The sequence below is a fragment of the Bemisia tabaci genome, chromosome 1 (assembly GCF_918797505.1).
Source record: "Bemisia tabaci chromosome 1, PGI_BMITA_v3".
NCBI lineage: Eukaryota > Metazoa > Arthropoda > Insecta > Hemiptera > Aleyrodidae > Bemisia > Bemisia tabaci.
In genome coordinates this window covers 61,320,056-61,344,122 of record NC_092793.1, presented here as the reverse complement: position 1 = coordinate 61,344,122, position 24,067 = coordinate 61,320,056, and the positions used below count along the sequence as shown (strand labels likewise).

Sequence of the window (24,067 nt, the reverse complement as noted above, 5' to 3'; positions counted from 1 at the left end):
ATTTGTAAGGAAAATTCTGATTTTTCCTGGAAAAATCTAAGTGATCCATAAAATGGAGGTTAGTTTCAGATTCAGCGCTAAAAATACACTGGGAATTAGCCGGCAAATCTAAAAAAACAAATTGACCGGTGTAATCATTATGTTAATGCAATTTTTCAAAATTTTTCTGGCCTTATTTCTACTTCTTAGCCATTCATGCCCACTCGAAGTTTTAAAATTCGATGTTTATGATCCATCTGGTATTGCAATATTCTAAGAGCCTAAAGCTTTTTCTCGTGTTGAAGAGAGACAGTGCGCATTTCGACAGGTTTAACTGTCAAAAAAACGAGCAAGATAAGCCTCAGATCTCTTCCATGACAGATGAATTTTCCCCCAATTTTTTCAGTTCTGCAAGATGTAAAATGGATTTTCTTCAATTGTGCTTTAATTATTTGTTCGACGATAATTTTTTATAAATTTCGGTCAATATTCATGAAAAGTGTCATACATCACCTTCGAGACGAAGATCTGGGGAATCAGGTGAGAGTAGGGCGATGTTCTTGCAAAGACCCATTTCACGATCAAATTTCTGGTTTTAGTTTAACTATTAAGCTTGACGAGCTATATTTCCTGATTCTACATCTTACATCGATCGGTCAATATTATGTTTTGTTCACCCCAAAATTCGAAGTAAAATTTCGGGGGAAGTTGGACTTTTAAATTATAGAACCTTATTTGAAAGCACCCAGTTGGCCTTTCAGAGTTGCATGCCCTCAGGGCCCGATTTAAGAACAGGCTTTTGCAGTTTGGGGTGAAAGATTTTAGAGGATGGGCACTTTAGATTTGCTTGAGAATAAAAAAAGAGGAAAGAAAGAAATTCTCACTTTGAACTAAGGGGGAAACTGTGAGCTAAACATTATAAGGATTCCACGTCCTCCCTTGACATGACAATCAGACGAGGTAGGGACCATGTTTCAGACGTTGTGAACGACGCTGTTATTATGCACGGCGCGGAGCGTGGCGTGCCTTTTGTGTCGCGTGTTAATAAGCCCTCCTCCCGCGAATTCGATTGATGACTTATTATAGCTGATTGCTGATATCGATCCAGTGGGGTACCTTGCGGAGATTTTCACCGAAACTCTACCCGAAACACATTGACTCGTACATACGACTGTGAAGAAGGAGATATATTATACCCACTCAAAGTTTTGAAGGCAATTTTTGAGGAAGCGCCAAACGCTCATTTATTGTGCGCCCGTAAAATTGTGGTAATATTTTATTATACCTCAATGGAAGCTTTTTTTTCTTAACGATGAAGTAATGTCTTCCTTTGAAGTTCAAATCCCTTTCCATGCTCATTGTCTACTGAATTGCATGACTCTTTAAGAAATCATCCAGCTCCATCTGGATTTATAACTATGATCACGCCATTTTGACTATCCGTGTGAGGATCCTTAAACCTGAAGGACCCGTCGTTTTGCAGGCCGATAACCATCCGAAACACCAATATATCATTTTGTGTGATATAATATCACCAGACGGGGTGCACTCTCTGGCAGCTTTGCGGCCGAACCTCCCCCTCCCCAAACGCTCTATTCCTTTCATACATACACAAGAAAAATAAATTTATGTATCAAACATTTAAGTATTACCACACTCCATTATGAATTACATTATTCGAATAATTTCCCCCTACTTTTTGAGTTTTACTACCATGTTTTCATTTACATCTTGATACGTGAAGTTACCCGGGACTAAAAAGGGATTAATGTTTAGAAAGGCCGACTTCGTCAAAACTTTGACCATGGGATTTTTTAATCGTCATTGCAAAGGTAAAAGAAAGGAGAAAGTAGGTTCGATGGAGCACTAAAGGTAGACTGATACTTTCGCCAGTATCTAACCACGTAAAAAAGAAGGAAGTGGGCACGAAAGGGGAGCGAGAAGGGAGGGGGGGGGGAAGAAACCGGTTTGTGTCATGACTCATGAGTAGCGTGAAACGCTACCATCGTAGACATGATTTCATATTTTAGAGCATGATAAGAGTAACGTATAATGCCCGAGGCGCAAAGGGGTTCGAAGGGTTGAACCGCGAGGCGGTCAGGGGGCGCACCCCTTTATTTTGTAATAATGTGACAAGATTAAAATACTTTATAAAACTTTTTATTTTAATGATAATAATTTATGTGACTTTATCCTCATACTCATGTGGTCTCGCCAGTAGTCATATTAAAACTTGTGCAATTTGGCGGGAGCATTCCAGTGAGAACGACTCCGGATAATTTGGTAAGGAGGTCCGCAATATCAGGCTCGGCAAATAACCTCGTCAATATCTCGGTTACTACCCTTGACACATCTGCCGATTGGAGGAGGGCAAGGACAGCCGCTGGACCAAATTCAAGGAGTCCCTCGATCAATTTCGGCAACACGCATTCTGGCAACTTAGCACATATTATGGCGACCAGGAGTGGGACTATCTTGGCAACAAGGAAAGCGATTACAGCCGGAAAGATGATTTGAACGACGGCAGCTACAAAAGGATTAATTAGGTAGATGATAAGCTTCGGGACGAGGAGTGAAATGGCGATGACGACGATCGGTGAGACACTTATAGCGATGACCGCTGGCACCAACAAGATGATTAGCGCCGGGACCAGATACGCGACGAGGAAAGCCACCAGAAGCGCCACTATTGGACCTATATTCACGGCGATTGCCACGAGAAGGAGCAATCCAAGGATCTGCACCAATCCTGCAATGTCCAACTTCAGTGCCACTGCCAAATCGAACGGTAAACAGCAGCCCGGATAGCTGTTCTGCTCTTCTGCCTGCGCCTGAGACCACAGCAGGCACACGCCAACCGTGAGGAATAAACACCAGACCAACTTCATCTCGTCGCCCGGCCAATGTCATCGAATGTCGATGGTTCCAAGGGTGTGGAGAGCCCGGAGAAAGCTCAGCGGCTCTTATAGCTGCGCGGAGTCTTGGCAGATACACCTGCTCAAAATCGCAGTGGAGACCCAAGTCAAGGTCTTGGCCGAGAAATGCTCGCGTATCTCACAGCTGAAAAGTTGCTGCGGAGAATGAATGTGCTTATCGGCGCAATTTTTCGCCTCTTTTCCATCATTTTCCGACTTTTCTCCAAGAGATGCGGCAAAAGAGAAGGAAACCATAGTATTTTCGCGTGCTTGATCTGCAGCAAATGTGCATCTGCAGTCGCAGTATCGTTTTTTCTATTTGGACTTATTTCTGCCAAACGGAACTATATGCATTATGACATGAGCCCTCAGACCCATAAGAATATCTGCATAACAAGGCTCACGTCATAATGCACATAGTTCCGTTTGGCAGAAATACGTCCATTTAAAGTCCATGCATATTGGAAAATAGTAGGATCTCTGCGAACGCCTAATGCTTACAAAACTTCAAAAACAGCCGAAGTTGTATCGCTTTCAGACAGCGGCGTGGCGTGCTTTGCGATCTATCGATTGATCTGCCACTTAAACCCATGGAAAAGGATCTATAAACGGGGTGTTCGCGACGAACATCTTAATAATCGATTCTTTACCATAGCTTCAAACGGGGAACATCGATAACCGATCACACACGCCTCGCCACTGCTCTCCGATGATTTACAGTATGTATCGCGATGATGAGTGCTAATTACATCACGTTTCATGCCCGGTATCGAGTAATGAATGGGGGAGGGGGGGGGGGGTTCCGCGAACGTGAAAAAGGTACACCAAGAGTTGTAAGGGGGACGAAGAATCAGAAACAATTTATTCGTATTTTGTATGAGTTGCCTAAAAGTTGAATAGGCCTCATGAGGTTGGTAATTTCATTCTTACAATGAGTGGTAATAGAATCCCGAATGTGACCTTTAAAACTCACCATATTTCAGAATATTGAGTATGCAAAAATGTCAAGCAATTTTGCTGACCATATTGATCTCAATAGCATAACTCCAAGATAATTAATGCTCCTATTGGTTTCGATATTAAATTAAGATAAAATTAGAAGAGAGGATAGACATGCTAATTGGTCCTACGTCAAACAGATTTGTCAGCTTTAACACGACATCGTCATGAAAACACTATTACGGAGATACGTGTATTATGCATTAGCGTACTAAGTGATTGATGTAATTATACTTTACTACTGTAAAGTTTTTTTTTTCTTTATTAAAATTGGGGTCCTTTTGACTCGCCTGTCTTTGCCAGAGGACCTCCTCCTGAACTCTGTCAGACAAACTAGTTTTTCCACAGGTAATCTCATTTGTTCTATTTGTCAGTGAGCTCCTTCGATCACATTGGTGAACTGCAACCTCATCCTTCAGATTGGGGGTCCTCACTTTGGCTTTCGTTTACGACTTTAGAAATCGGTACAAGTGGCCACATTAGAAATCATGCCCGGATTAACGGGACGAACTGAGGTACTTAATCGCCTTGGGTGGCACATTTAGGAGGGAAAGAAATATGAAAAGTACTCGCTTCTATTTATTAACAATGCACCTAGGGTTTGCAAAAAATATCAGTCTAGAAAGTAGTAGCTCAGTTAAATATACACGGCAAGAGAAGGTAACCGACATTTTTGAGAAGTAAAAGCCAAAGTAACCTTGACGCACGATTGAATAATTTTTGTTCGTTTTTCTTAAAATTACATTGACGAAATATTTGCAAAACTTAAGGTTGAAACTTTGCAACCTCGTTAAAAATCAGGCGGAAGCCGCCAGGATCGATCCTGGATCGCGGGGGCGACAGTCCAACGCGCTAGGTACTCGAAAGGCGCAACCTGTGATGGACATCGAGGGGAACAAAGAGTAGGTACACCAGTCCATCGGGGCACTTTCTTCATCGCCAGATGTCTCAAAGTAACCTACGGTTTCGGTCACCTTCACCAAAAATTTGATCGATCAACTAAAGTCCTTTGGGGTGATCTAAGCGAAAAAAAAGTAACTCGACGTAACCCAAAGTACCATCGACAAGGAGATTTTTAGTTGACGAGCACAAATGGACCCTAAGCAATAGGTAAGAATTTAAGCATTCTGATACATATTTCTTAACAAGAATTTCACGTAAAACACGATTATTGCATTGAAAATATCTTAAATTAACTCCCAACCAAGATATTAACGATTTAACTTTACATCGTTTACGGGTTTGAATTGCCCGGTCACAACAAACGCAATTCTCCACGTACCCAAATCGAATCGCGCCTTACAACGGTTTTGGCAGGCTTCTCAATCGTGCATTGTTCTTTTCCCATCATTGATTGTTCGAAGTGTAAACAATTTACTATAGCTGAGCCAAAGCGTTAAGATTGAGGTTGCCATATTTTTGTATCGCATAGACTGCCAGGGTAATGTCAAGAGTCCCTGGTAAAAATTGGCAGTAGAATCTGTGTTCCAAAATACCATAGACCTACACCCGGCTGTAAGATTTCCAATAGCTTCTATAGCCGGCAACACAATTTCTTATAGCCTTTTTTAGCCGATGGCGATTAATCGACAGCCTGGCGATAAAGTGTATGCTAAACCTTACTAATTACGGATGCTAGGACTTAGTGAGTTTTTGGACTACCGCTCTCTTTTTGGGCCGCAGTATCTTGATTTAATTTTCGAGGAAAGCTCCGTACTTTTGAAGGATGCCTGCCATTCCTAATATGTTGGAGCGCCTTCAATTTCGTATGACACTATGCAATACCTCCGGTGTGAAAAAGTTCCTTCAAGCGCCGCGGCGCGGCGGGCGGGCAGCCAGCGCTGAACGCGCATTGGCGCCTTCAAACCTAACAGGGATACTTCACGCATTGCGCAATGCGTGAAGTATCCCTGTTAGGTTTGTAGGCGCCAGTGCGCCGCCGCTCCGCTTTGTGTTAGGCTCTAATATTTATTCTCGCGGAGTCAGCGTTTTTCAACTCATGACTTTGAATGTTTGCACACTCTGTATGGATTATTCTCATTTTAATTGATGAAAAAAAATATGTAGTAAAGGAAAATATAATGTGCGTTTTGTAAATATTAAGGTGATTCCGTACAAACTTAAGGATTTACAAAGCACACAAATTTCTACACAATTCCTTATAGCCTTTCATAGCCGATGGCGAAAAAGCAACAGCCACGCGATAAAGTGTAAAACCCGGCTGTATAATTTTTTATCGCTTCGTGTAGCCCGACCGTATAATTTTTTCCACTTTCTACAGTCAACAATATGATTTTCTATCATCGCCCTCTTCAGTCGGCTATAAGAACTCCTATGGTATTTTGAAACGCAGCTCCTATCGCTAATTTTTACCAGGGGTGTGCGATTTGACTCACGTATAGACCATCGTATATTTTCATGAGCGGGAGGATTAAAATCTCGCGTCAAGAAACATTCAAAGTCTTGTTTAGGAGTCAGTTTCCGTAATTTCCGTTGCGCAAATAGTGTTTTACGTAAAATTTTGATTAAGAACATGTATCTGCGGGACAATTATTGAACTTGATAGACATAGCTATAGACAAAGAAGACAAAAGGGATATGGAATGATCCTAATAGGTAGAATCGGGTGATTGCAATGGAGAAAGGAGGTGGGTAATAGACTAACTAACGAAAACCCACGAGGGACCGTTTAGTTAGTCCATCATTTTCTCCCTTAATCTATAAGAGCCACCCATCTCAACCAATAGGATCGCTACAAACTCCCTATGTCTTCTTTGTCTACGGCTATGTCTATCAATTTCAATAATCAGCCCGCAGAATGCTTAACTTCGTACCTTGTCTAGTGGTCCATTGAAGACCAATCCGCGTCGATCCGACAAAATCGGCGGCATCCGGTTGGTGCGCGCGGATGTTGCTGAGTTGCACGCGTTCTCGTTTAATTAAGGTTTTTTTTTAACACCTCATGTATTTGCCACGACTCACTCGACCCGCGACACCTGTCCGCCTGGAAAATTTTGCAGAACAATGCCGGAATTTTAGAACCGATCCGAGTACCCGAGAGCGTGCTATCGGTTTCATGCTCAAAGATTTTCCATTGCCCTTGAAGAAGAACCGAACAGCTTGGAAGCGAAGTCAAAGTTACGAATTATGAAACATGAGATAGCTCCAGAATGCTACATTATCGATGTTTGTACGGCAAGGAGGACTGTCTCTTGAAGGACCTAGCGCTGACGAACCGACAAGACTGCAATGCCTTTGTTAGCTGCTCCATAAATTGTCCAGCGAGGACGGCTAGAGAAACAGAAAGCCACTGGACGTCTACGAATCTCTCCGACGACCAAGTTCGAAGATGAGAACTCAGACTGGTAATTGTCTAGCTGCGGTGTGCTGCGCCCTCGTGCTGCTAGGCGGTTCGCTCACAGGGGTCCTCGGCGACAACGGAAACGGGTACCCGGTGTCCCTCCTCAACCTGTTCGGAAGTCCCGGCTACATGGCTTGTGCCCCCACTTGTTTTGGTGGTTGCTCCACCGTCGCCTCCATCCGCGTGATCAACGTCCCGCCATCGGCTGGAACTACCACTGTTTGATGGATTTAGACTTAGACTTCATTCTGCAATTAGGAACTACGATGTCTTGCCCAGCTCAGGAACAATGTATGTACCACTCGTTGCCCTATGCACATAAGTGCTTTTACGGATGAGCCAAAAATCGTAGTTCCTGATTGCAGAAGGGCACGTCTGCTCAACTCAACAATCGAATTCGCCTCCAAGACGACGATGAAACTATCTCGTTTACGGTGTTTCAAAATCTCTATACTCTCATTTTATTTTATGAATGGAGAACAGATCAACGCTTGAGAGAGCCTCGCAGATTATTCTTCACGAATGCAGAGAAGAAAAATCGGGGAGGTTTTTAAAAAAATGGCGTTGAGCGTTTTTCATTTAAAAATAAGTATGACAGGAAGTTTGTAACGTCGCAAACCGAGATATTGCGTTCCTGCAATTTCACAATAATGCATAACCGAGTTGGCCCCTGCTGATCGGCACCCGTCGAGGCTAATTGTTAAATGAAGATTTTCATGTTTTATTTTTTGCCAACATTTTCTTGAGCACGTTGTTTCGTCTGTTGCAACAACTGACTGTTAATAAATGCATAAAGTTCAACAAATGAGTTCTTCTCTCCTTCTGAATATTGAAATCTCGTTTTATAACAGACGTTTTAAAAATCTCCTGCAAATTAGTAAAGGCGCCCAGAGCAATTGTCTCATTGTGGCTTGAACCCCACTCTTCCAGGAGAGGCGTGGATCTTCCGGGTACAAACGGTAGTTCCGAGGGCTTCTCGCCTAGAAAAATTTGGTTCATTAGACCGCATTACGCAATCAGGAATTCATTTTCCTGCTCATGAATAAAATCGCACAGGAAGGCGCGCGGCACTTAAGTTTTTTTCCAAATAGAACCAGAAATAGGTGTTTTCCACTGCAAAATGAGGTTCAATTTATTGACCTCTCTCAGATGCATTTTGAGGTTTAACCAAAGAGAAAACAAGAGCAGCAATTTGAATCGGGGGCCGAGTGAGACCCCCTACTTCTGTACTGAATCTGTTTTGCCCAAAAGTCAAAAGTAAAACAGGTCCTATGGGAATATTACTGCAACAATTAGGTTTGATGAAATTTATTTAATTTTTCACTTTTCTGTACTTTTCTTTTACTCACGATCAGGGCCGGATTCACCTACTTGCCGCCCACGGGCCGCCTATCTTTTGCCGCCCCCTTCTCATTCATTTGGAAACTCGATAAAAACCATCAAATGAACGTACCAGTGGGGGAGGGGTGCATAAGACGCATTTACTCGCGTTGAACACATTTTTTGGGAAAGCCCTGTCAACACTACTAGCAAAAGTTAACTTTGCGCGAAAGTTAAGTTCCGTAAACCTATCTCTGTGTGGACAAGGCCTTCCATTCATAAGAAATGAACGAAAAAATTATGAAAGAACAAACATAAATGTTGTTCAATGATTTTAACTTCCGCCTTCGCGCCGCGCAGACCGCACCGAACGGACCATTGGACGCAATGCGTGAAGTATTCACACAGTCTTGTAGGCGCTATGCGTTTCGTGCCGACCGCACTGTGTTTGGCGCAATGCGTGAAGTATTCATGCATTCTTGTAGGCGCTATCCGTTTCACGCTGATCGCAATGACCGCACTGTGTTGGACGCAACGCGTGAAGTATTCGTGCAGTCTTGTAGGCGCCAATGCATGTTACATGCCGATCGCCGCGCCGAGGGCCTCTCCTTTTCATCTCAAGTCCTTGTTATCATTTCTCTCTCAGTCGCGCCGTTCTACGCCAAATTGCGTGTTTGGTTTCTCTCGTACCTCGGCTTATTGAGGGTGCCGTCCCTCGTATCACTAAGAGACGACAAAATTACAAACTACTTTACTCTCAGGAAATGAGAGATTTTGTCGCCTTTTCTCGTTTGTAATTTTGTTTTTATAAATCCGATTTTGTATATATCTACACTTTAAAAAATTGCAAATTTTTGCCGCCCCTTAGATTTGCCGCCATGGGACACGGCCGATGTGGCCACCCCCTTAATCCGGCCCTGCTCGCGATTACTTCACCAACGGAAAAGAGTTATACTTTTACTGCAAAAGATTTGAAGTAGAATTTTAACATAAGTTACGTTGTTTAACTATTGTAATATTATTTATTGTAATCAATCAGCTTAACTGTAAATGTATGGATCGTATTTGATACATCAAATAGGTGAGATCGTATTTATATTGACCGGTTCAACATGTAAACATAGCCTCAAAAGTCAATTGAGTAATCTGAGGTAACGGGTTTCTATTGTGATAGATTTCTGATTCTTATGAGTATAAAATGGCAATGTAAAGTAAAATTGTCAGGAATTTTCTCATTTCCAGTTTTTTCTTTTTATATCCTAAAATTTCGTTTGGGGTTATGTTATATTGTTTTGAACCAACCGTACATCGAACCTTCATCGAATACGATCTATTACATGATCCCTCCGAGAAAAATAGATCCAACTATCATAGATGGGGAAGGGAGAGAGGAGCGTTCTAGGTCCGAGGCCAGAACATTGTGTTTTTTTTAGATTTTCATCCGTTTTCTCTGTTCAATTTTTTTTTTTGTTTTTTTTTTTTTGTTTTTTTTTTTGTAGTGTTTCTGACTTCCCCGTGTGCTGATGCCGATCACTTATAATCATGCTTATTGCACATGATGCTGCACGCTTTTCACTGTTTTTTGCTTCATCAACACCAGTTTTCGGGAATTTCTGCGTACTTTGTCGGCTTCAAAACGCTAAGTTTTTACACTTTTTAAAGCTGTGAAACAACCACGGTGGTGCATTTGCGTCACAATGATTATCTCCTAGCACTCGTAAAAAAGATCACTTTGGCATGAGTCAGCATGAGTGCTTGCTTGCACGCTACATCTGTGAATACTTAACGACTATCGTCCAAAAACGATGAAGCATGGGCTTATGGGCTATATCTTCACAAATGAGTGGACAATCAGACCAATTTTTGGCCAACTCAAACATCTCATTCAAACAATGAATAATAGGTCTGAACAGCGGTTAGGTATATAAAAGAGTAATACGTTTATTTACAGTTAGGTATACATGGGCTCTTAAGATGACTTGTGATAAATAATTGTAATAACAGTACATGTGTACATTGATCGGTCCTAGGTGAAAATAATCGATGAGCAGCTTGATTCTCTTTTGGTTAGCTCATTGCCTAATTAAGGACAATGCACTAAATTTTGCCAAATAGGGAATGAATGGAGCAGATATCAGACTACGCATACAATGTTTTTACCAGAAATTGTTTTTATGAACCTTCTCAAATTTATAATATAAAAAAGATGATCACTTGTGCTTTCGTAATGGGCGATTTGAGATCTCTATAACTAGCGAACTGCTTGAGGTATAGTTCGTAAAGGTAGATAAGAAGCCACGCGATTTCCTTGTTTTAATTAGGTTGTTTTTCGAATACAAATACAATATTCTTCCCCTAAATAAAAACCTGTCAGAATCCAAAGCTAGAGAGAGGATATCTCTCCCGAGTCAAGCATATGGAAACTTAAAAAAATGAAAAATATTTCTAGGTCACTGTGAGATCAAGGTGCAATAAGCGGCTGGCATTAAGGTAAACCACTCTCCAAATTCGACGTTTTGGAAAATACAACATCATTAACAGCCACATAGTGTTCACTAATGCAGTATTTCTTCATAAACGGCAAGGAAACGCTTTATTACTACGCACTTACTGTAATTGATTGCTAGGCGACCCCTGTTCTGACAGCCTAGGATGCATATGCATATACATATATAACTGTGATACATTTGAGTGCCGTTTGGCTGGCTAAGCTATCAAATAAGAAAGAAGGATGATAATCGAGCTACAGGTCAAAATACCAAAAAAAAAAAAAAAAAAAAAAAATGTAATACATTCAATTACAGATACTTACTAAGCAAGCAATTGACAAAAAAAAGATGACAAGCAGAAACTTATAATACCCACATCAGACGTTTCGAACCATCATTTCGTCAATTTTCCTCAGCGGTTTGGGTGGAATAAAAAGAAACGGATCAATTAAACAGGTGAAAGGAAAAACAAACGCCTGCAAAGAAAACATGTGATCACGCAGAAACTTCAAATAATAGATTTGAAACTGCATTTTGTAGAGGCAATGTTAATAATTGCTTTTAGTTCAAATATGAAGACGTTTTAGGAAAAAGGATAACATAAAATGATTAGTCGAAACGTCTGGTGTATTTTAAGTTTCTTCCTTTTGTCATCTCTCCTTTGTCAATCGCTTTGCTTATGTAGTTAGCATGTAATTGAATACATTACATCTGGGGGGGGGGGGGGGAGGCCTACAGCTCGCTTATTATCTTTCTTTCTTATAACAGTGATATTGCAGATTATAATTCGAAAAAAAGAACAAGGAATAATATTTTGATAAATATTGAACCATTTCAAGACCATACCAACTTGCTCCGATTGTACCTCCTCAACCAATACTATCTCTCTACTGCCTCGTCAAATTTTTTTGTCAAAATTGTCTTTTGTCCATGTTTCCCGTAATTTTCTAGCAAAATTCTGTTGCGGGAATTCTACATGCACAATATGAAATGCTTTCCAGCATTTTTTTTTAGCAAGTTATGCCGAACTTTCTACGAGGAGGAAACACAATAAAAGACGGATATATGTGGAAGAAACTGTGCGCATGTACTTAGTCTCATAAAAGTGATAACAGACTCTATTTGTAGCGCTGTACTTACATATGTGATAATTTCAACTTCAGTCCAAAGATTTTTTTGGAAATTCATGGGAATGGCTGAATTGCTATCACGGTTGGTATCGACCCCTGTCACTGTTTTATCAGCTAGTTGAAAGAATTTTCATGTTCTTTCCTAGCTAATTTTCTGTGCTATTCAGAGAATCTAATCTAGAAGAATAAATAAATTAAGCTACGTTATCTAAGTTATAGAATTAAGCCCATAATTCACTCATGGAACGCGTTGGATAGGTTAATATGAGTTTTTGTAGGAACTGCAATCGGTGACTTGACGTAAATATAAATAAATAAATAAATAAATAAATAAATAAATGAATAGATAGATAGATAGATAGATAGATAATAAATAAATAAATAAATAAATACATAAATAAATAAATGATAGAGTCCTATCTTTGTACCACACAGAAATTCACTCGATGAATCCCAGAATACTCCTGAATGAAGACCACAATTGGTTTTCAATTTGTTTGTTACATTCAATAAGTCATTCTCAGAATTATTTAGTAGGAGTAATCTTACAGATTGAAAAGATGCTCCAATTTTTAAAACCAAGCGACACAGTTGAGTGCATTTCATCGCACAGGAAGAATCAGTTTACGGAGAGAATTAAAATAAGTCCATTAACAATAACATGGGTAATAATACAGAAATATACGTTCTTCTTTGAAACTCTCTTTGGATTCAAATCATTTACCCACGAACCCTCTGCATAGTGACGTTTAACTAGTGTAAGATGTAAACCAAAAAGCGCTCCTAAAGCAATACCGTTAAATCAATAGCCACATGTTATAGGTATTGCAAAGTCTTTTGATCCCAGACGAATGTATTAGATCATTTCAACATTTTGTTCGTTCAATGAAAAAAATAGTATTCCATTTGCACCTTAGAGCTTAGAGCTCGAACATTTCTCTAAAAACGTTCTAATAATTTAATGGAAACTGATCATGATGAATGAGATATTAGAGCAAAATTAGGTACAGCCCAGTATTAGCATAAATTAATTTTATGGGAAATATAGACTAGCCTATTGCAAGCAACTATTACTGTTCCTGAGCCACTCACATTGCCTACCAGTTTATTGAAGGCGAACTGGTAAAAATGAGCGCGGAACATCTTGAATGCATTAATAAAATGAACTGGAGAGTACAGTCCTCTAAAAACTTGTGCCCCAGTAATCATTGTGTCCATCTATCCATTTTCATGAGTACATATTTTCTGTCCCTCTGTTTTAAATGATGTCTTAAATGAGGTAATTGAAATGAAAATGATGACATGACAGAAATACTTTCCTTTTCTTCTCCTATTTGATAGCGAGTCATTTCACACTGTGGTTAGAAAAAAGAATCCATTGAGAAACAGCGAGTCGATAATGAAAAAATAAAAAATATAATAATATAAATAAATAAAAACGTAATTTGATCGCGGAGTTTTAAAATTTCCACTCTTGGGATATTTTACAAGAGAATATTTCTTGACATAATTTAATGAAATATTCAGTGTTAACGTCTGAATGATGAGAATTAATCAAACAAAATCTTGAGCATTAATGATGGGGGAGTAATAATAATAAAAATCTTCTTAAAAAATAAATTTTTAAGGGAATCCTGCAACGTCACAAATCGGGACACGCGCGCTTTTCCCCTATATTCGCCAGTGATAAGAGCCGCTGCTTTTTTTAAATCATATTTTTTCTCAAATTCATCGAACGCTTCCCCTTAAAATCCTCTAACTGGGTACGGATACTTTGCTTCTGATGTAATTCTTCTAAATTTGCTATGTTCAGAATGAGATCTTTACTATTATTATTTGAGGCTAGATTTAAGTTTGTAGGCTCATTCGTATCTGAATCAGTTTTTAATGAGGGTTGTGTTTTATCTATTGCTAATTTTTTGGAATTTTCTGATTCGGGTGCAAATTTATTATGATTTTCAGATTTTTTCCTCAAAATATTGCGATCATTGTCTATTTGATCGTATTCATGAGCCCCCGGATATTTTTGTAAGGATTGCTTTATCCCTGCCATCGGATCACCCGATCTATCATTTTCAATTTCAGCTGAAACTGGACGTTTATTTTCGTCATTATTCGTCGTTACTGCAGGCATTTTATCTAGTTGCACTACAGATCCATCCTCGAATTGCTTAGACGGCGAAAGTGCATTTGAAATTTCTTTTATATTTAGAGTATCTTTAGTTCTTATATTGTCATTTTTACGAGAATTGTAAACTGGCTCAGTAACCTGTTCCTTCACGGTACCTACATCCAATTTTATACCCTTAAACAAATGTGGGTTGCCATTTGTTACGGACACGTCCTTACTTGTGATCGGATGATGGGTGGTTTTATTTAAATCTTCAGTTTTATTGAATATTGTGCTTTTGTTATTGGAAGTTTCCTTCTTAAAGCTATCCTTATGCTCTGCAGGTTTTGTGTTCAATAGTATACGATTGTCCGATAACTGTTCACTCGGCGGCAGTAGGTGTCCATCCTCGTTCCTTGCCAATTCCTCTGGCGGCGAGAGTTGACTCGAATCCTCTATCGAATTGGACATTTCATCATCCTCTTCAGAGGATTCCTCATGGCTGTTGGAAAATGTGTTGTATTTTTGGATATCACTCATCATTTGCTCTATCTCTGCATCGTCAAACTCTTGAGTTTCAGCACTATCAGGATCTAGCTTCTCTTTGTTTGTCAGGGATGACGCTCCATCCTCTCCTGTATCTAAGCCACCGTGGCTACTGGGTAGAGCGGCATGTTTACCCGGCAATGATCTTCTTCTTGATGACCATCTCTCGAATCGTCTCCCCATCGATGAAATTCCATTCACGATGGAGCCGTATATAGAATTGAAGTTCACGGTAGTTGCCGATCTCTTTCGTTTAGCGCGGAACCCTGCGGTACTTGTGGGTGTCGCTGTTAAAGAGGATTCAGATGTCGCGGAACCCGAGGACGCTGAAGAAGGAGACGATGGCGATGACGAGGTAGAGGGGGACGACTTTGAGGGTCTTCTAGAAAACCAGGATGACATGAAGGAACTTGGTGAGGAAGGTTTCTGCTGTGGTTGATTACCACCCGAGTTCACACTGGGAATCAATGGAGCTTGCATCGGAGGATTTGGTGGTATTCTTGGCGGAGACCCAAGCGAGTGCATTGCTGTCTTCAATGACTCTATGGATGACTCTAACTTTGTTTGTACATTAGGAGAGTCTTGCAAGAATGGCGATGATGAAGTTTGGAACATATTATTCGATGAGGATTGCGGAAGACTAGGAGTCTCGTTTAATTTCCAAGTTTCCTCTGGTTTAGCACTTGTAGAAGCTGCAGAGTTAAATTTAGCGCCAGAGTCACTGGTAAACGCCGCTGATGATTTAGACGGTTTCCAAAATGCATTGAATCTAAAGTTAGATCCTTCAGGAGGGATCAATGTATTACTTTGTGTAGGTTTCGGAGGGGTAGTTTTATCATCTGGAATCGGTGAAGCGGATGCGCTATTTGTTGAGGAAGTCGTTGAAGCTGTCGTTGCTAGTTGTTCCGTGGTTGGAGCCAACGTGGAAGTTGATGTCTCAGTTTTACTTGGTGCTTGAGTTTTGGGTGGAGATGATTTATTAAATCTCGGAGTTCTCCAGGAGAAAAAATTGGAAAAGTTAAAACCACTCATTGCTGGTTTAGATTTTAAGGATGACGCTCTGGAATTTTCGTCTCCCATCCCTGATGTCTGGGTGCCTGCTGCTGAAATTGTTTGTGCCGGTGGCGTTACTGCTACGGCCGACTGAAATGTTGGTGAGGCTTCAGCGAGATTTTCTGGCGTGGTTCCTGTTGCCGGTGAGGAAGTTTTTGACGTTCGCCAAGGAGAAAGATTGAATCTTGAGGGTTGTTTCAACCTTTCCACTGGTGATGAAATGTCACTTTTTTGAGCTCCTGTCGCCAATGGTACATTAGAGTTGGCAGGTGACTCGGATTTAGACAGTTCATGTGACTGAGAAACGGATGATGCATTTGAAGTTGGTGATGCCGATGCAGGTGACGAAATGATTGGGGTCTCTTGCTTCGACTTAGTATTATCAGATACCTGAAGAGAAGTTTCAGGAGTCTTCCCAGGCACAGCAGTGCTTGATGATGGGGAAGGTTTGAAAGTTGGCCATGAAAAGAATCTATTTCTCGGGGGTGGTTTTGTTCCTGAACTGTTTATTGGTATTGAGGGTGTGATGGATCCAGGGCGTCGATTTGATTCAGCAGAAAATATGGGTGCATCCGAGGGAGCTGTTTGGTGCGTTGGGATCGAAGGTTTCTGGGGTCTCGATGAGACTATCGGTATTGCAACCCCGGATAACGACGCAGAAGTATTCGGAATATTCTCAGAATTATTCTCAGAGTAAGATGAAACCGCTGGCGTGGCTGATTCAGATGCCGGTGACTTCAAATTTTGAAAATTCTCACCTGCAACTTCGGGTGTTTGAGCGGTCGGTTTTGGGGATTGTAATTGTGTTGTTGTTGCTGAGTCTGATGTCGTTGGAGATGTATCCAATGGATTCCCAGGTATCCCTCCTTTTGTTGGTGCGGTAGACTGAGAGGGTAATGGTGACACAGCTGGCGTAACTGACTCGGATGCTAATGATGAAGTATTCGGAGAATTTAAAGGTGCAGGATCATGTGTTGGCGCGGTGTAAGCGGTACTTTTCCATTCGGGTGAGATGAATTTTGACGACGAACTGAAACCCTCACTGGAGCTATGGCTTGTTGCTCCGGAGACAACGGCTTTGGAAGGTGAAGTCGGGTTAATTTTTTGATGGGGAGGCGGAGGGGTTTCTAAATGGTCGGCAGCTGGTTGTTTCTGAAGCTCTGCTGTTGAGGGTGTTATTGATTCAGAAGATGATGCAACACTAGATACTTGAAAGCTTGGTGATGCATTCTTATGCGCTGACGGGGTATTCAATTTCAGTGGAGTCTCTGCTGTGGAGGATGAAAGTTTGTTTGCCTGTACCTGCTGTTGTTGTTTAAAAATTTTTTGTAATACAGGGGATACTTGTAGCTTGGACTCTGCAAATCTTTCAGATCCAGTTAATGATTCGTCTGTCTTAAATGATGAACTTGCAGATACTGACTTGTTCGGTGGAGTGGAAGCTGTAGTCCCCTGAGGATTTTGAGGTTCAAGTGCTGTTGATGAGCTTGGCTTCTTTGTTTGCTTTAGCCAGGGAATAAAGTTCCATTTAAGCGGCTTAAATGGTCTTGAACTTGAGGAGCTTACAGGAAGGTTGGACTGAGAAGGAGACTTCTCGGCATCGTTAGGAGAAGTTGTTGAAGATGTTGCTGAAGATCCGCCCGATGAAGTTGTCTGAGGTGCAAAAGATGGAGAGGATGGCTTTACAGCCGGTTGTGGCTCAAGAGGAATGGCTGGATTTTCTTTGCTAGGCGTTGGTGACTTTTCAGGAGGCTGCTCAGGAGGTGGTAATGGAGTAGGTGGAGCAGAAGGTATGGGTTTTGACAAAAATGGAAAAGATATTCGAAATGGTTTGGTTGATTTTTCAGGCTCAGGTAGAGGTTTGGATTTAGATTCCGTCGCTGGGGCCATTCCAAATTTTGCAAACGCAGGTGAGAGAGACAATGTCTTCAACAATCTTCGAGCAGAGCTGTCGGCTAGAATTTTTTTATCGTAAGTTATACCAAGAGATGATCCTGGGCCACCGTATGGTTGAGCCACAAACTCTGGTTGCTCCGATATAAACGTGCTTACATTTTCTTTGTTCATCAGTATATTTTCTGTATCTGATACGACCATCTTTATTCTCATTACGATGAGCATCTGAAACAATTTATACCAACACTTGAAAAACAAGAAACGCTTCATGAAACATCAGTGATGCAAAATACATTCATAGAGCTGAAGAGGAAATTATGACTGCTAGGATCTAATCACTATAGTATTGTCATTCTGAAAAATCACAAGACAGCATTGTGAAAATTTTAGCCCAGCCGCAGTTATAGCTGCAGAACTGGGCAGCCAACTCGCGGACTGGCCGGTCTATAGTCTGAATATTATGCCAAACCGCCCGATCGTTAAATTAGCTGTAAACCATACGCTAACCGACAAATGTCTCCCGCTGGCCAACTTCTGGCAAATATTTTTCGATATTTTTAACGCAATTCAAAATTATCAAAATAAAAACCAATACCACCAATGCAAATTATAAGTACAAGTTTTTTTTTTTAATTTATTTGAAGAGTTTTGAATTTATTTTTTTTTTTTTTTTTTTTTTTTTTTTTTTTTTTTTTTTTTTTTTTTTTTTTACAAATCCGGTATCCGAGTAAATAAAAAAATTAATGTACATTCATTTTACCGAGGGAAATATGAACGAAACTAACAAGGAAAGGATTCTCAGCAAAAATATTCATCAAGTTTTGCTTAGGAAATAATTCAAAAGTTGAAAATCAGAAAATCCATGAAAGTCTGAAATTCGTTGACCAATCAGACAGCGGCACTTCCTTTTGTGAAAGGATTTGGGTGCATTACCTACTTCCTTTTCATGCGCACTCTGTTATTCATATGCTACAACTTACGACAACGTCCATGCATTTCCGAAGATGTGAGAAAAGTGTGGTCGCCTTCAATTTTGATCATGCAACACGCACTTACTTGGAACGGAAATAGTTGCATCAAGGTACCGCAACTAACGCAGGTCGAGGTACTTCGTAGGTTCAGGTAATCACCGATATCAGTCGGGCATTCTATTAAAGACCTAAACGTCAGAAATTACAATACGAGGAAAACAGTAAAAAACGTATTAATCGACTCGTTCTAAAACTCAGAGCTCTGGAATATTAAAGTGACGAATCATATCACATTATAATGTAATCTACGATTTAAAATGGGTCGATTACTATAGTTTCTAATGTTTTTCTTTTGTTTTCATTTCTGGCGCTTAGTTCTTTATTTTAAGTCAATTATAAATTGATTTTAGTGCTCTGGCCTCTTGTCATCAACTGGTAATGCTCTCCCTATATAGACACTCTCTTATTAGAGTACTACAACTGACGATCGTGCATCTCTAAATAAGTGAAAAAAGCATAAGTGCCTTCAATTTTGAACATGCAACACGCACATCTGCAGAACACGAGTAGTTACATCAAGGCGCTTCAGTCAACTCCTTGTCTTTGTAAAGCGGAAATTCCTCCAATTTTTTAACATGCAACACAAACATTCAGGATACTGAAAATGTAAGCAGCATAAAAAAATAGTGTTGCATTGAACAATTTTGAGGAAATAAAAAAGAATAGGCTGTATAATATATTCACATGACCTTTAAGTTGTTTTAACCTTTTTAAGCGTGTTTAAAAACCTCGCGAATAATGCGTCAGAATTCGGTCATTAGAGGCCATTCGTCAAATAACATATAGATTGCATTTAAAATTAACGATCGGCCTGTTTTCATCATTTTCAAACCTTTACCTTCAACCCTTCAACCCTTCAACCCTTCAACCCTTTCCGAACCTTCAAACCTTTCAAACGGACTGGCTGATGCCCAATTCACGGACTCGGCGACGGGGGTGACCCGTCGTAGTAGTAGTAGTAATAGTAGTAGTAGTAGTAGTAGTAGTAGTAGTAGTAGTAGTAGTAGTAGTAGTAGTAGTAGTAGTAGTAGTATTAGTAGTAGTAGTAGTAATAGTAGAAGTAGTAGTAGTGGCAGTAGTATGAGTAGTGGCGGCAGTAGTAGTAGTAGTAGTAGCAGTGGGAATAGTAGTATTAACAGTATCGGTAATATTTAGTAAATTATTGGTAAATTGTGGTTAATTTATAGATTAATGTTATAAATTGATGATTGGGAGAAGAACCAGCTTAACTGCACAAGACGTTACCTAATTTTCTGCCATGGTTTCCTTTTTTCTGGAAAAAGAACTGAATGACACTCTGACTTGCCATTTTTTTATTACATTCTCTATAATTTAGAATAAATTCTTAGAATATGCCAAGGCACGTTATTTGAGGCATTACGTTTTCCTATTGAGCACAATACAAGAGAGAAAAATAAGTAGGCGACGTGAAATGTGGTTACACTGAATTTGATCAAAGCTATTCAATCAAAAATAGTGCTGCGTTGTACTTATTGTTACTTAACATTGAGTGATTGTTCGAGATAGTTTATCTTGTTTTATTTTGGAACTTCGAGCGTATTAAATTTAGCCATCGAAATTGATGTTATTATTGCCATGTTTTATCACGTGCAGGCGGCCATCTCGCTCAACGGCTTAACAATTTTAAGGACATCTAAACGTATGCTCATGTTCAGTACTGAATAGTTATCAGAAGCTAAAAATCAATTTTTTTAATAATTTAAAAACGACAAAATATCATCTATTATTAATATTATTACTTCATCAAAATGTGCTAGATTCTCGATGAAACTATTTGCTCGATAGACCGACGCGCGGGCAACGTACCGCAACGTACCTATTTAGTTGGTGACGTTTTAAAGGCACGATTTTGTAAAATGCGTTTTAAAAATTTTGAAGTCTCCGTGCAAATTTTCAATGAAATTCTCAGAGGATATTACTTGTACAGTATACATTCTTTTGTTCGACTGCTCAGAAGGTATGATACAAGACACATAATAGAACAACATTTCCGAGCTGACTATCCCGTTTCCGACACACGCATGCATTATACGCACTGACGCACATTTCTTTACTGTGGTAAAAGCGATTATTTTCATAATCAGAAAAATGCATCAATTTTGACCGGTAAAACATTCATTAATTACATTAAATTAAAAAAAATGGGTGCCGATGTATGAGTCTCGTGCACCATCGCAATTAATTCACGCATTAATCTTTTCTCTCTAACAGTTAACGTATTCAATGACCATAGAGAGGACAGATTTGTGAACTTTCTAGTTCAAATAATCTCATTTAAGCCTTATAAATTTGCCATTTCTTTCAAAAGTATTGGATTTTAGAGGGAAACAAATCGCCACTGAGATGGAACGCATGCAAGGTACCTTCTATATACTATTTGGGCTCTCTTTAAGCTCAAAATATGATCCACTGTCCTGTGTCCGACGAGAAGTCCACATTTTTATAGTTGCAGCGATGTAAATAATAAAGTGGACTTACTGAGGTGTAGAAGAAAAAACAAATACGATGAAACATCTTGAATTCTGCGACGTGGAAAAAATTAGGACGATTGCACTTGTAATTTTGCGTACTGACGGACACTGTTGAAATGCTCGGCTCTGTTTTGCGTGCTGTTGCTCCTGCCAATACTGGATTCAAAAATCTCTCTAATGAAGAGCGAAAGAAGCGGGGCCTCACACGCAAATCGGGCTTGCTTTTACGTTGAATCACCGCTACACTTTCGCTTTACACGTTAATTCTCAATTTTCTCCCCACTTTTGTCAACAACTTTACGGATTTTCTTTTTTTTTTACGCAATGCTCGTAGAAATTGGGAGAAAAAGACATTTTTCGACGGATTTTTAAGAATCTTATTGGGGTCTTATAAAAACATGTTCAAAGTTAGGAGCTTTGACGAAAGTTCTGAAAGTAGGTAAAACTCTGCATATATTTGAGATCCAAATATTTGGAAAATGTTGCGGTTCTACTTCCCTGGTAAAAATTGGCGATAGGAGCTGCGTTTCAAAATACCACAGGAGTTCTTATAGCCGACTAAAGAAGGCTATTGAAAATCATATAGCTGGCTGTAGAAAGCGGAGCGAATTATATAGCCGGGCTATACGAAGCTATAAAAAAGGATACAGTCGGGCTATTAGTTCCTATCGCCGGGCTTTACCCTTTATCGCCATTGGCTATAAAAGGCTGTAAGAAATTGTGTAGAAATTCGTGTGTTTTGGAAATCAATAAGTTTGATACGGAACTACCTTAATATTTACAGGACACTCATTTTATTTTCCTTTAAAACATATTTTTTTCTTTTTTCATCAATTAAAATGAGAATAGTCCATACAGAGTGTGCAAACATTTCAAAATCATGAGTTGAAAAACGCTGACTCCGCGAGATTAAATATTGGAGCCTAACACAAAGCGGAGCGGCGACGCACTGGCGCCTACAAACCTAACAAGGATACTTCACGCATTGCGCAATGCGTGAAGTATCCCTGTTAGGTTTGTAGGCGCCAATGCGCGCGAGCTCCCTGCCCGCCCGCCGCGCCGCAGCGTACCACGGCGTCTGAAGCAACTATTTCACACCAGAGGTATTGCACAGTATCATAAGAAATTGAAGACGCTCCAACATATTAAGAATGACAGTCATCCTTCAAATGTACGGAGCTTTCCTCGCAAAATAAATCAAGATACTACGGCACAAAAAGAGAGCGGTAGTCCAAAAAATAACTAAGTCCCAGTATCCGCGTATTTAGTAATAACGTTTAGCATAAACTTTATCGTCTGGCTGTTGCTTAATCGCCATCGGCTATAAAAGGCTATAAGAAATTGTACAGCCGGCTACAGAAGCTATTGGAAATCTTACAGCCGGCTTTAGGTCTATAGTATTTTGGAACACACATTCTACTGCCAATTTTTACCAGGGTTTCTATGAAAATCGCATGTTAAAAGTATTACAGCCGGCTTTAGGTCTATAGTATTTTGGAACACACATTCTACTGCCAATTTTTACCAGGGTTTCTATGAAAATTGCATGTTAAAAGTAGAAGACATTGTTCTGATTGCCTTCCAGCTCAATTTGGTGCTATGCTATCTCAATACACGAATGACACGACCCTATGAATCTCGTTTTGGAAGAGAAAGAGGGGGATCAAGGACTTGGGGAAAAAATTGATCATTAGGAGCCGTGATCCGAGTTGTGCTCAAAATTAAAACTTTCCAGTGGCTTTTTCTGAGAAAAGGAATGGGAAGAAAAAAAGATAAGGGAAAAAAATGTTTCTCATTTCGCTCCAACACTCACCAGCCTACCTCTTTGTACGTGCAAATAAAATAAAAAAAAACTCAAGAGTTGTTTTCCAATTCTTCAGTAACTGCTATTATGATTATCTGTATATCTACGCGAGCAGAGGGTTTGCAATTTTTCAACAGATATATGGGGTTAGCATCAGGTGAATACAACTTGATTCATGTAAAGTTGTACTCAATTTTTTACAGAAGAAATTATTTTCAATAAATCTGATTGGGCGGGAAAGGATCGATTAAGTGACTGTGAGTAATTTGCGAGAAAATTTTCTCGCTTTAAAAGTGATACTTTATACTTACTGTCATAAAACAACTGAGGAAACTTATTTCTTTTATTTTGCTTGTTAACCCACGGAGATTCATTGCATACATGCAATTACATTATACCCTACTGTCGTAATGTTTCATTCAGCCTCTCAGTTATTTTTATATTGTGATATGAAATCACAGAAATGCAAAATGATGGAATGTACGTCATAATAATTTTACGTTAACCACTCTCGCCCCCCCCCCCCTCTTAACTTTTTGAATTTTAAAAAATTGAAGTTTCCGCCATTTTAAGTACATACCCCTCCTCTGAATTTCCATCATCAAGGGCAATTTGCAAGATCGGATTAATTTTAATCAAAGTCAAGAAATAATGCGTTTTAAGATAAATACATTTTCACAATTAATGAGGTTTTTTCACTTTGTTACCAGCTTATTGATTTCTACAAAAGAAAGATAAATTCGGAAAAAAATTTGGAGCAACGTGGGAAGGCATGAAAATACACGACCAAGATTTGTAGGTTTCCTATATCCAAGGCTAAATCATTAAGGTACCCGAACAACTCTGTAAATAGTTCCATCTCAAAGTTTCCAATTGAGACTCTCGAGTGTCAGATGGTTTTGGACAGTTGGGATAGGTGACGAACGTATCATTTTGTCGATA

General features: G+C 39.7%; 1 protein-coding gene across 1 annotated transcript; it reads right to left on the bottom strand.

The window, feature by feature from the left end:
- Nucleotides 1–2,123: 2,123 nt before the first annotated feature.
- Nucleotides 2,124–21,482, bottom strand: LOC109035760 (uncharacterized). Its single transcript, XM_019049508.2, has 2 exons — nucleotides 21,329–21,482; nucleotides 2,124–18,023 (listed from the first exon to the last, which is right to left on the bottom strand). Exons 1-2 carry the CDS (start codon nucleotides 21,362–21,364, stop codon nucleotides 13,899–13,901), a joined length of 4,161 nt encoding a protein of 1,386 aa, XP_018905053.2. The 5' UTR covers nucleotides 21,365–21,482; the 3' UTR covers nucleotides 2,124–13,898.
- Between the last annotated feature and the right edge of the window lie 2,585 nt (nucleotides 21,483–24,067).

What these genes read in the sequence shown, in the direction of transcription:
- LOC109035760 (XM_019049508.2), bottom strand. Translation starts at nt 21,364, where the DNA reads ATGTTTCATCGTATTTGTTTTTTCTTCTACACCTCA. An exon ending in GTTTTTTCTTCTACACCTCA is followed by an intron (nt 18,024 to 21,328) that starts GTAAGTCCACTT and finishes AAATTGTTTCAG; the next exon opens with ATGCTCATCGTAATGAGAAT.